The sequence below is a fragment of the Squalius cephalus genome (genome assembly GCF_949319135.1).
Source record: "Squalius cephalus genome assembly, chromosome: 15".
Classification (NCBI taxonomy): domain Eukaryota; kingdom Metazoa; phylum Chordata; class Actinopteri; order Cypriniformes; family Leuciscidae; genus Squalius; species Squalius cephalus.
Window position 1 is genome coordinate 4,212,798 of NC_137136.1, and position 10,826 is coordinate 4,223,623.

Here is a 10,826-nt window from a genome sequence, read left to right on the forward strand (position 1 = left end):
ATATATTTTTATTCTTAGAATTTGTATTACTATGTTTCTTGTTGTATTTGTATTTGTATATGTGCACTGGAAGCTTCAGTACCAAGAAAAATTCCTTGTGGGTGCAAGCACACTTGACAATAAAGCTCTTTCTGATTCTGAATTATTATTGGCACTCAATTATTAATAAACCTTATATTCCATAATTAATAAAAAATATATGAATTAAAACATTTTGATCTGGAGTTATGATGATATTTGCATTAGTTTGTAGAGGCAGAATTTGCTCGAATTTCAGACCGTTTTGAGTAGATAGCAACATACAAAGAGAGATAAGAGTGATCTAGTCCTGAATTTCAGCCATTACATGAGAGAAATGAGGAAGACTGTCACTAATGCCATCATCACCCAACAGCTCCATCTAGTGCTGCATCAAACACACGCCGTCTTGAGAAACATCTACAGGCGTTTATTTTAAAATATAAAAAGAGCAAATACAGTGGTGCATTGATTAATCTAATAGTTGTGTGATTTAATCCCCAATGAGTTATTACAATCAACATAAATCATAAAATAAAACCAGCTGTACAACGTAAAAAAAACATATATTACAGAAATATCGCAACTTATATTTCATTGTACAATTTTACAAAGATTTCAGTACTGAATATGTTTATGGTGTGAGCAAGTAAAAAAATAATAATATTGTGCTTCTCATTGCTGGGAATCTTGCTACTACGTGCCTCAAACAAATCTTTCAAATATTCAATAAAATATAATATTGGTAAATCCAGAGACTAGCTCTTTTTCATGAGCGCTCGTAATATCAACACGACTTTATTTTTTAGATTTGTGTGTCTTTACTGAAGTTGCATAAAGTCAGTCAGTCAGTCAGATCAGAACAAGCCAGATGTGTGTGTGCAATCTGCATGAGACGATCAGTGGGCTTGATCTTCTGGCATCTTCTGGCCTAAACACTGAGGATGCGTGTCAGTCATCAGCTGCTGATGAACCACCGCTGCATCCATGATGGAGCTTCCTAGCGGGTCCTGAACGATGGGCCGTCCCTCCACAGACTTCTCGTTGCTCCGTCCTGGAGCTTGAGGCTTCTCTATTCCGCTGAGGTTCCAGCCCACAGGAAGTGACATCATAGGCTCACCTACCAGCAGGATACAGAAGGACAATCAGATGCACCTTCAGTCAACACGTATCCCTCGATAGCTTAAATCACTGCAGCTTTTTACCTGGAATCATTTGTGTTGGTGCGTCCGAGCTGTAGTCCGGATGTCTCTCTCCACTGGCTTCCTCCATCTGTAATGACATTATGCTCGGATAATAACAAATATGGGGGTAAATAGTCTATTTTTGGCACTGATTGTATTATATCAAACCATTTTCTCATTTAGTCTGCCATTTGAAAGGATTTTTTTATCGAGCTCTTCTCAATGCATCATGGGATTGCCTTCTCCAGAAAAAGATCAATTTAATGCAGTGTCATTTTAGTATTATTCAATTCAGTTCATGTTCATTTCTATAGCGCTTTCAAAGCAGCTTTACAGAAAATGCATGTTTCAAATATTACAATCAATAACTTGATTTAGAAATGATAATAAAACACTGCATTGAATGTATCTTATTCGTATTTTTAATTAGCTTTTATTATCCAAATTTATATTTAATTTTAGTTTATATTTTAGTCATTTTGTTGTCCTTTTGTCATTTTTGTAAGTTTTAAAAATATTTCTATTTTGTTTTTTTAAAAAAAACTTTTAGGTAGTTGTCAAAGCAACATTTGTAATTTTTAAAGTTTTTTAAATATTTTTTTTTTCATCTAATATTAATATTTTATTTCAGATTTATTTCAATTACCGAAAATGATTTGGTGTTTTAGTTTTAGTTAATAACAACACTGATTCAATGCTAATTTGATGGTGCATAATTTTTGCAACAGTCATTGCATCTAAGGTGCCTTAAAATCCTTTCTAGATAGACGGCTCACTAGGATTTGGAGTGGGAAGCTAGTCCGATTACCTCAGCACAGATGGGTTCTGGCAGTCGACTAGATGTTTGTCCTCTATCTTCCAGTTTGAAGGTACTAAGGAGAAAAAGTAGCAGAACGCCTCAGAAAAAGAAAAGAAAACGAACCACTAACTATTAGTCTAAGTGCACACTTACCAAGACTTGCTGGACAGGGGAGCTTCACAGTTCACAGGTGATTCCAGCAGCCCAAGACCCTAGGAGGAAGTGAAAAGTGCAAAGCGTTTATGGGTGGGACCTTCCTCTGATCTAAATCGAAGCATAAAACTAGTTTAAAGCTTCCCCTCTAATCCCATGAGATGATACAGTTAAACATCATCAAATTCTCTCTCCTGAACTGAGAAAAAATAGTTTGGTAATCCATGAAATTGTATTTTGCATCAGTTTAAAGGGAATCCTTTTTTAAAATCTTGATTTTTTTTTTTTTTTTTTTAGCTCTACTAGAATAGGTTTTCATGCTGGAATGTTCAATAAACACATTATTTTTCACATATTCTCCATTGTTGCAGCTCCTCTCTTCACAGTCTGTCAGTAACGCTCTGTTTAGTTCCTGTCTCTATGAAGCCCCTCCTTCTGAAAAGCACAATGTGCTCTGATTGGTCGGCTGGGCCAGTGCGTTGTGATTGGTCGAGCGCTTTGAGCGTGTTTGGGAAATGTTCCGCCCCTTACCATAACCAAGTTTCAACACAATAGAGTGGTCAGGTGCAGGTATGACGTCACTTTGTAGGCCAATCGGCAGTTAGCGTCACACTGGTTCCCTCGACAAAAACCCAATAGGATTTATTTTTTCACTAGGCTTTTGGATTATCGCAAAAAAAAAAAAAATTATTAAAGGAATAATATAGATTATGTGATCAAAACACCTTTATGATACTTTCATGTTTTGTCTATCAAGATATTTCTCACAGATGAACACAACTTTTAGGAATTTTGAAGCCTAAATGCAGTCATACTGATGTATTTTATGTCGTAGAATAAAACGTGAAAGTGTCTTGAGCTTGTGTTCACCACAGACCTTATTTCAGCCATTTAACCAAAATTCCATTAAAAAACCCATTGACTTTGGGACGATGGAACCCGAAGTGCTAACACGATTCAACCAGGCCCCGCCCCTTTATTTAGCATATGCCTTATTTAAATGAGGAATATTGTGACGTGTTCGTTCCCGGAAGAAAACTCAAGACTACAATGGAGGCGTTTCAGGGAGTTCAGAAACAGCGACACTGATATAGAGAATAACTCCCGCTGGAGGGACTTTTTCATGATCAAACTGCAACATTACACACTAAAGAATGCTTTACATGTAAAAAAAAAGCATAATAGGACCCCTTTAATATTTTTTTTTTATCCCTATGCAAAGGAATTATTTAGTATTGTGTTGTATTTTTTATTTTATATCTGTTGGCGTGTGTTAGTACCAGTGCAGTGGTTCCGTTAGACGGCAGCGCCGGAGGCACCGGCTCTTTCTCTTTGGGGTTCGGTGACAGTGACTGACGCTTCCTAATGATGTACTCATATGTGCTGATTCCCTGAAACACTGTGACAAGATACATAATGAATAAAAGCTGCTATCTACCTTTAAAAGTCAGTAATGCTTGGATCAACACTTACACAAGTATATATGGAAGCACAGTAAGTGGGAGAGCAATAAGAGAGCAGCCAGAGCCAGCAGGATGGTAATGAACGCCAACGCCAGCAGACTAATAGAGTTGGCCTCTAAAGGTGCCGCCGGAAGGAAAACCAGCCACGTTCCATTTCCTTTCACTGCTAGGAAATAAAAAAATAGAAATTAAAACTAGTAAATGAGATGTTACGCCACCGTTCAAAAGTTTGGGGTCAGTAAGATTAAGTTTTTGAAAGAAGTCTCTTAAGCTCAACAAGGCTGCATTTGTTTGATTAAAAGTAACAGTAATACTGTGAAATATTATTACAATTTAAAATAACAGTTTTCTATGTGAATATATTTAAAACTTTATTTTAAGGTGTCATTGTTACAGTGTAATTATATATTTAAAGGACAAGTTCGATATTTTACACTTAAAGGAGAACTCCGGTCAATTTGCCCAGTCAATTGTCGAGTTCGGGCGCATGATCGTACGTACTAAACCTATGCGCGTGAACTCGACAATCGACTACTGTGGACTTCAGCCGAAAACAGGATGTAAATACAGGTATGTGCGCTGGCTGAAATAACAGTATTTTTATTCATATCTTTCACATCTACTGCAGTCAGATTAACTCGTGTTCACTCTAAAGGAATCACTCACATTGGCTGTGCACTTGTAATGACACATCAAGGATGTTAAGAGGCTAAAAGCAGGTTTAAAACTTGCCCCATTGAAGTCAACAGGGTGCAAATTTTAAAAAGAGGATAACACGGTGTAGGCAACACCGATTTTTGTCGTTGTTCTCTGTACTGACAGCACTCCAAATGTACAAAAAAATTAACTCAATGTTAAAATTGTCCGGAGTTCTCTTTTAAAGCCCTGTTTACAGATCGTTTCTGATGAAATAGAACGGTTAAGAATAAAATTTGGACACATGCTGCTGTCCCGAGAATTTTAGGTTTCTTTCGCTCCCCCCCCCCCCCCCACCTCCTGAATGGCTGCATATGTGCACTGGAACAATCCTTCCTAAAACGCATTAAACTTTCGTTTACAAAGACGTGAAACTCACCGAGTGGTCAGGGGTGTTCACTGATATGCTCACACAAAAATCGCTGCAAAAGATGCTTTCCAACAGGTTTTAGCGTAGTTTTTGTCCAACTCCATTGACTTGTATTGGATGTGATGTGAGGTACGGTATTACTCCGCCGGAAGTGGGGTTGTTTGTATTCTTTCTGTAGGAGTGTCTATTATTCAAGCTCTCAACGGAGGAATGTACAGGTGTGAGGCGTTTGGAAAAATAGGTCCACAGTTTTACATCGAATGGTAAAACACCTGTTGGAAAGCATCTTTTGCAGCGATTTTTGTGTGAGCATATCAGTGAACAACCCTGACCACTCGGTGAGTTTCACGTCTTTGTAAACGAAAGTTTAATGCATTTTAGGAAGGATTGTTCCTGTGCACATATGCAGCCATTCAGGAGGTGGGGGGGGGGGGGGGGAAGCGAAATAAACCTAAAATTCTCGGGACAGCAGCATGTGTCCAAATTTTAATCTATGCTAGTTTATGTTAGTTAGTTTAGTTATGTATGTTAGTTAGTTTAGTTTATAATGCTAGTTTAACTGCTTCTATTGTTCTCATTTGTAAGTCGCTTTGGATAAAAGCGTCTGCTAAATGAATAAATGTAAATGTAATGTAAATGTAATCTTAACCGTTCTATTTCATCAGAAACGATCTGTAACAGGGCTTTAAGTGTAAAATACCGAACTTGTCCTTTAAGTACTGTGTAATATTAAGCAACTACTTGTACTTACTATAGGGTTAGGGAAGGATTAGGATTTGGTTGAGGGTTAATTGCATGCATTATTTACTGTTATTACTACGGCAAGTACATGTAACATATGTAACAAAGTGTTACCTAAAAAAAATTATGTATTTCTGTGATCAAAGCTGAATTTTCAGCATCATTACTCCAGTCTTCAGTGTCACATGATCCTTCAGAAATCATTCTAATATGATGATTGGCTGCTCAAGAAACATTTATGATGATTTTGGTGAACCATGATTTTTTTTTTTCAAGATTCTGATGAATGGAAAGTTCAAAAGCAGCATTTATTTGAAATATAATTTTTTTTTTTTTACATAAATGTCTTTACAGTCACTTTTGATCAATTTAATGAATAAAAGTATTAATTTCTTTATTAAAAAAAGATCCAAAACTTTTAAACAGAACTGTACGTCTACAAATTCATTCCGTTCAATGCACTGCTGTTATAAATGTTAAGGTTTAAAAATAAAATTTGTCCATTTACGTAATTTATCAACTAGTTGGTTGACTAGTCAACGTGTCAAGCATACCGATCTTTCCCTAGAAGCAACCATGAACTATTCTTTAAGCTAAGGAAAATAAGGGAAAAATCACATGATGACTCATGGAGGCGAATAACAGGAAATGAGTCCAGAGACACGGACTCGTCTTACTCTGAAACTGCGGCGCCGTGCGTAGGACAGCAGGATTCACATAGTGCTCAATGAAGACAAACAAGACGACAAGAATGAGGAGGATCATTCCAGTAACAGCAGAGGAGATGGTTATGAAAAAGAACCTGGAAATAAAACAATGATTCCTTTTGTGAAATGTCTTTAAAGCATATAAATATGCAAATGCTGGTTCTCCATTTGTGCTATTAAATGACACTTCTGCTCACCAGTAGTTCCTTCCACCGACGCAATTGTTCAGCCATTTGCAGTGATGGTCAAAGTCGGCGATGCATTTGTTGCAAGTACTGCAGTGTTTGGCTTTAGGTCCCCTGCAGAATGAGACGTGAAAATATAAAAATATAAAATATAAATAAATACTACAATAGTATATACAAATTCTGATACTGCAGTAAGTGTAGTTTATTTTATATTATATATTACATTATATTATTAGTGCTGTCAAATCGATTAATTGCATCTAACATAAAAAATGTGGTAACATAATGTGTATATATATATATAATTATAATTATATTTATATATATGTGTGTATGTAATATGTATATACTGTTTACATGCACACACACACACACACACACACATACAGTGCTATGCATAAGTTTAGACACCCATGCTAAAGTTGACTAAAAAGAGGAATAAAAAATCATCTTTTGGAAATTGAACTTAATGCCTTAATTAAAAAAATTAGGAAAAATCCAACCTTTAAGGACACCAATTTTCTTTGTGAATGAATAATGTATCGTAAATAAATAAATGTTCTTCCTTAAAATACAGGGTGCATAAGTTTGGACACCCCTATGTTAAATTCCCATAGAGGCAGGCAGATTTTTATTTTTAAAGGCCAGTTACTTCATGGATCCAGGATACTAGATGCATCCTGATAAAGTTCCCTTGGCCTTTGGAATTAAAATAGCCCCACATCATCACATAGCCTTCACCATACCTAGAGATTGGCATGGTTTTATTTCAGTTAGCCTAATAGCTGGTTTGATTTGCATTGAGAGATGATCTTATGGAAAGTACCCCATGCCAATCTCTAGGTATGGTGAAGGCTATGTGATGATGTGGGGCTATTTTAATTCCAAAGGCCAAGGGAACTTTATCAGGATGCATAGTATCCTGGATCCATGAAGTAACTGGCCTTTAAAAATAAAAATCTGCCTGCCTCTATGGGAATTTAACAAAGGGGTGTCCAAACTTATGCACCCTGTATTTTAAGGAAGAACATTTATTTATTTACGATACATTATTCATTCCCAAAGAAAATTGGTGTCCTTAAAGGTTGGATTTTTCCTATTTTTTTTAATTAAGGCATTAAGTTCAATTTCCAAAAGATGATTTTTTATTCCACTTTTTAGTCAACTTTAGCATGGGTGTCTAAACTTATGCATAGCACTGTATATATATTGTTTATATGTGTATATATATACAAACAGGCATACACACATATATTATGTTAACAAAAACTTTTGTTAGATGCGATTAATCAATTTTAACAGCACTATATATTACATTATAAGGAAATCTCACTAACCAATACATAAAAATTCCTCTTCCTGTCTTTAAATTCCCACTCATGAATTAAAAGGTGAATTCTACAATTCTTAATTGTTTGCCCAGCTCTAAATATTGTTATTAGCAAATATTCCATGTAAAACGTCTTGTTTCTGCTAATGTACATACACATCCACCTCACAGAGGGTGCAGTGCAGATTGTCAATCACATGTAGATGTTTGCTGTTGTCAAACACTGGCATGGGGTCGGAATAATCCTTCCTCCTACGAACGCTCAGATCCGCAGGGTCAATTGTTACGGCCGCCACGTGAGTGACCAAATGCAGAACAAACGCAGTACCAATCAACTAGATAGGAAGTGTTAAGGTTTAACAACAATACAAAACACATGCACACATAGATTTAGTTTCAGAGGGATCATATAACTCACTGTCCGCAGTGGTGAGACAGACGGATGGCTTGATTTGTGTGAGAGCTGACTACATCCTCCATTTATCTGCATAAACACACACTGCTGACATCAGCCTGTAATTGAGCTCATGCTGCGCAGCAGAACATCTGCCCTCAGAGATGCTTGCGTGCCACAGCGTTTCCAACACAATTCTGCTTTTCAGTTTGTTCGTTTGACTGATGCAAATGATTAACTCAGGAGTTTCGGAGTCTTTTTGAATCAGGCATTTGAAAATGGCTCATAAGAGTCAATTATTCATGAACTGGACAAACTGGTCATGTTGTATGTTGGGGTTTGATTGCAATGCGACAGAAAGATGCGTTGTTTAGGTAATGCTTTACAATAAGGTCCCATTAGTTAAAAGGGTAGTTCACCCAAAAATGTAAATTATTATTTATCGGTCGTAGGGTCAGAGGTCACTCTGGAGAAAAACTATGGAGATTTTTCTCACAAAAACGCATGGCTTCGCATCAGAAGGCCTTTATTAATCCCCTGGACCTGTATGGATTAATTTTATGATGGATGATGTGCTTCAAAATCTCAGGTACCATTCACAAAGCTTGGAAGAGCCAGGATATTATTTAATATAAGTCTGATTGTGTTCGTATACACCATATACACCTGGATTGAGGGTGAGTAAATTAACAAATGACACCTTTTTGTAAAGTGTTACTGTTGTTTTTTTTGTGCATTAAATTCAGACTGCAAGCTTAAATTTTTGTTTCTTTTTGCATCTTGTTTGCCCAGACCAAGTGTTCAGGAAAAGCTTATTATTTTGGCAATGCAATGTGGTGCAAAAATTACACATTTCTGCTGTAAAGCTGCTTTGAAGCAATCTGTATTGTAAAAAGCGCTATATATGTTCTTGACTTGACTTAGTATAATTGGATATTTTATGGCAGAAATGAATGTTAATATTGGCAGAGCACTGTAAAAAAAATCCATCTAATTCAACTTGAAAAATTTAAGTTCAGCTGTTGAAACTTGTATGACTTGAAATTAAATTAAGTAATGTTGCCATGATATCATATAATTTTTTACAGAGTACATGTGTATTTTTTTGTGATCAGAATCACTACCATGAAACTTTTTTTTTGTTTTGATTATTTGTAAAGGATACGCCATATGCTGCAAAGCTCCATGGTGCTGGTAGTAGAGGAATGTAAATCCCGAAACCCACGATGGCCATGAAGCTGTACATCAGCCAGGCTATCAGCTGGAAACTGTGCAGAGGCGGTGACCATCCGTTGACCCTGGAGTGCATCGGCAGTCCCACCAATTCAATTCTGCTCCCTCCATTTTGGGGTGCCGTCCGTCTACGGTGACGCCCAAAGCAGTTCAGCTACAAAAGACAGAAACATTAAATATGGGAATAATATGAAAATCCAGAACTTTTCTTTAATACATGCATGAAAGGCTAATAAAGCATTGTGCTCTGAGAACAGTCTCTTCAACCAACATGAACAATGAAACATTTTAAAAGACTCTGCCTGACATCATTATGTTGGCTTGACAAAGCTGTTACTGTACAGGATTGACCTTGGGTTACAGTCTTTTTTCTCGAAAATCCCCAACCTGAGACTAAAATGTCTAAATGCAACTCATCAGCATTCTGCCTGTTCTATCTATCTATCTATCTATCTATCTGTCATAACAACCACATTTCCTCAAATGCACAAGCTCTAAATCTTCAGACTTTCCTTTTCCAGTTTTCAATTATTATTTTTTTACCACAGCTAAATAATTTAGACAAACCAGTAAACACATGTCCTACACATCAGTGTTATTGCTAACCTTCACCTTCAAGTGCACAAGTTAGCAATGACAAGGAGTCCTGCTGTGCTTTTCCTGTTGAACATGAACAGAAAGATTGTGTTGCCTAGCAAATGTCATCATAAAGGCAATGCGTGGTTGAAAACCGTGTAATAATGAGTAACTTCCACAAAACCACTTCATCAAGGAACTCTTGTATTATTATCATCTTGAATAACAATGTGAAACATTAACTTTTCAAACAGAATGAATGTTGTTTCTTTATTTAACTTTTTTTTAATAACACTTCAGTGGCGAATAATTCATATTAAATGATTTTAACAGCTTAAACATAAAAAGCGATACATTTCCATATGTTTCAAAGCATACTTACATTAGTCATTGAACAGCTTCCAGCAGTTTTCTCTGCTGATGTTGATCATTTGGATCTCTTGGATACAGTTTGCTGATCCATTGATTTCTTAATGATCTTCTTCACAGTCCACTGTACAACAGAAGAGTCATTTTCAAAGGCACTATCTATCCAGTCCGAAAACGTTTTATTCCTGTTTTTAACGAATCAAATGTTTATAATGTCATTATTCGTCAAGAAAAACGATAAAATATATTCTCACGCGCGAGGCGGTGCTCATCTGACTTCGACAAACACACCACGGCGAAAGCTTAACTGTTGAATATTAATTAGGTCACGCTTAGTAGCCAACCAATGGCGAGCGGCACTATTAGCATATCACGCTGACGTTTCAACAGCTCATGAATATTAAGTGACGTAAATTTGGATTCGGCGCTTTTGCCGTGGAAACTGAAACGTGAATGCGTTTTTTCCCCAAACTCATATAAACAACAACAAAAGACCGCACAGAAATGTACAAATTTAAGAGGAAATTCAATCAAAAGAAAGTGGAATTAAAGGGAGAGTTTACCCCAAAATGAAAACGTGTCATCATTTACTCACCATCAAGTTG

The 10,826-nt window shown here is 36.4% G+C and overlaps 1 protein-coding gene across 2 annotated transcripts; it reads right to left on the reverse strand.

Moving 5' to 3' along the window:
- Nucleotides 1-429: 429 nt before the first annotated feature.
- zdhhc11 (zDHHC palmitoyltransferase 11) lies at nucleotides 430-10,533 on the reverse strand. 2 transcript variants are annotated; one of them, XM_079894945.1, is made up of 11 exons: nucleotides 10,235-10,533; nucleotides 9,209-9,430; nucleotides 7,806-7,984; nucleotides 6,329-6,430; nucleotides 6,102-6,226; nucleotides 3,628-3,783; nucleotides 3,435-3,553; nucleotides 2,155-2,213; nucleotides 2,011-2,074; nucleotides 1,224-1,290; nucleotides 430-1,138 (listed from the first exon to the last, which is right to left on the reverse strand). In XM_079894945.1, the coding sequence occupies exons 1-11, from the start codon at nucleotides 10,241-10,243 to the stop codon at nucleotides 918-920; spliced, it is 1,323 nt and encodes a 440-aa protein (XP_079751071.1). In that variant the 5' UTR covers nucleotides 10,244-10,533; the 3' UTR covers nucleotides 430-917. The 2 variants fall into 2 exon arrangements, with proteins under 2 accessions (XP_079751071.1, XP_079751072.1); XM_079894946.1 differs by having other exon boundaries at nucleotides 3,628-3,780; nucleotides 10,235-10,518.
- Nucleotides 10,534-10,826: the final 293 nt, after the last annotated feature.

Coding starts and splice junctions, on each gene's coding strand:
- zdhhc11 (XM_079894945.1), bottom strand. Junction 2,214..3,434: donor CTAACGGAACCACTGCACTG/GTACTAACACAC, acceptor ACTTCCTCCTAG/GGTCTTGGGCTGCTGGAATC. Junction 1,139..1,223: donor ACCAACACAAATGATTCCAG/GTAAAAAGCTGC, acceptor TCCTGCTGGTAG/GTGAGCCTATGATGTCACTT.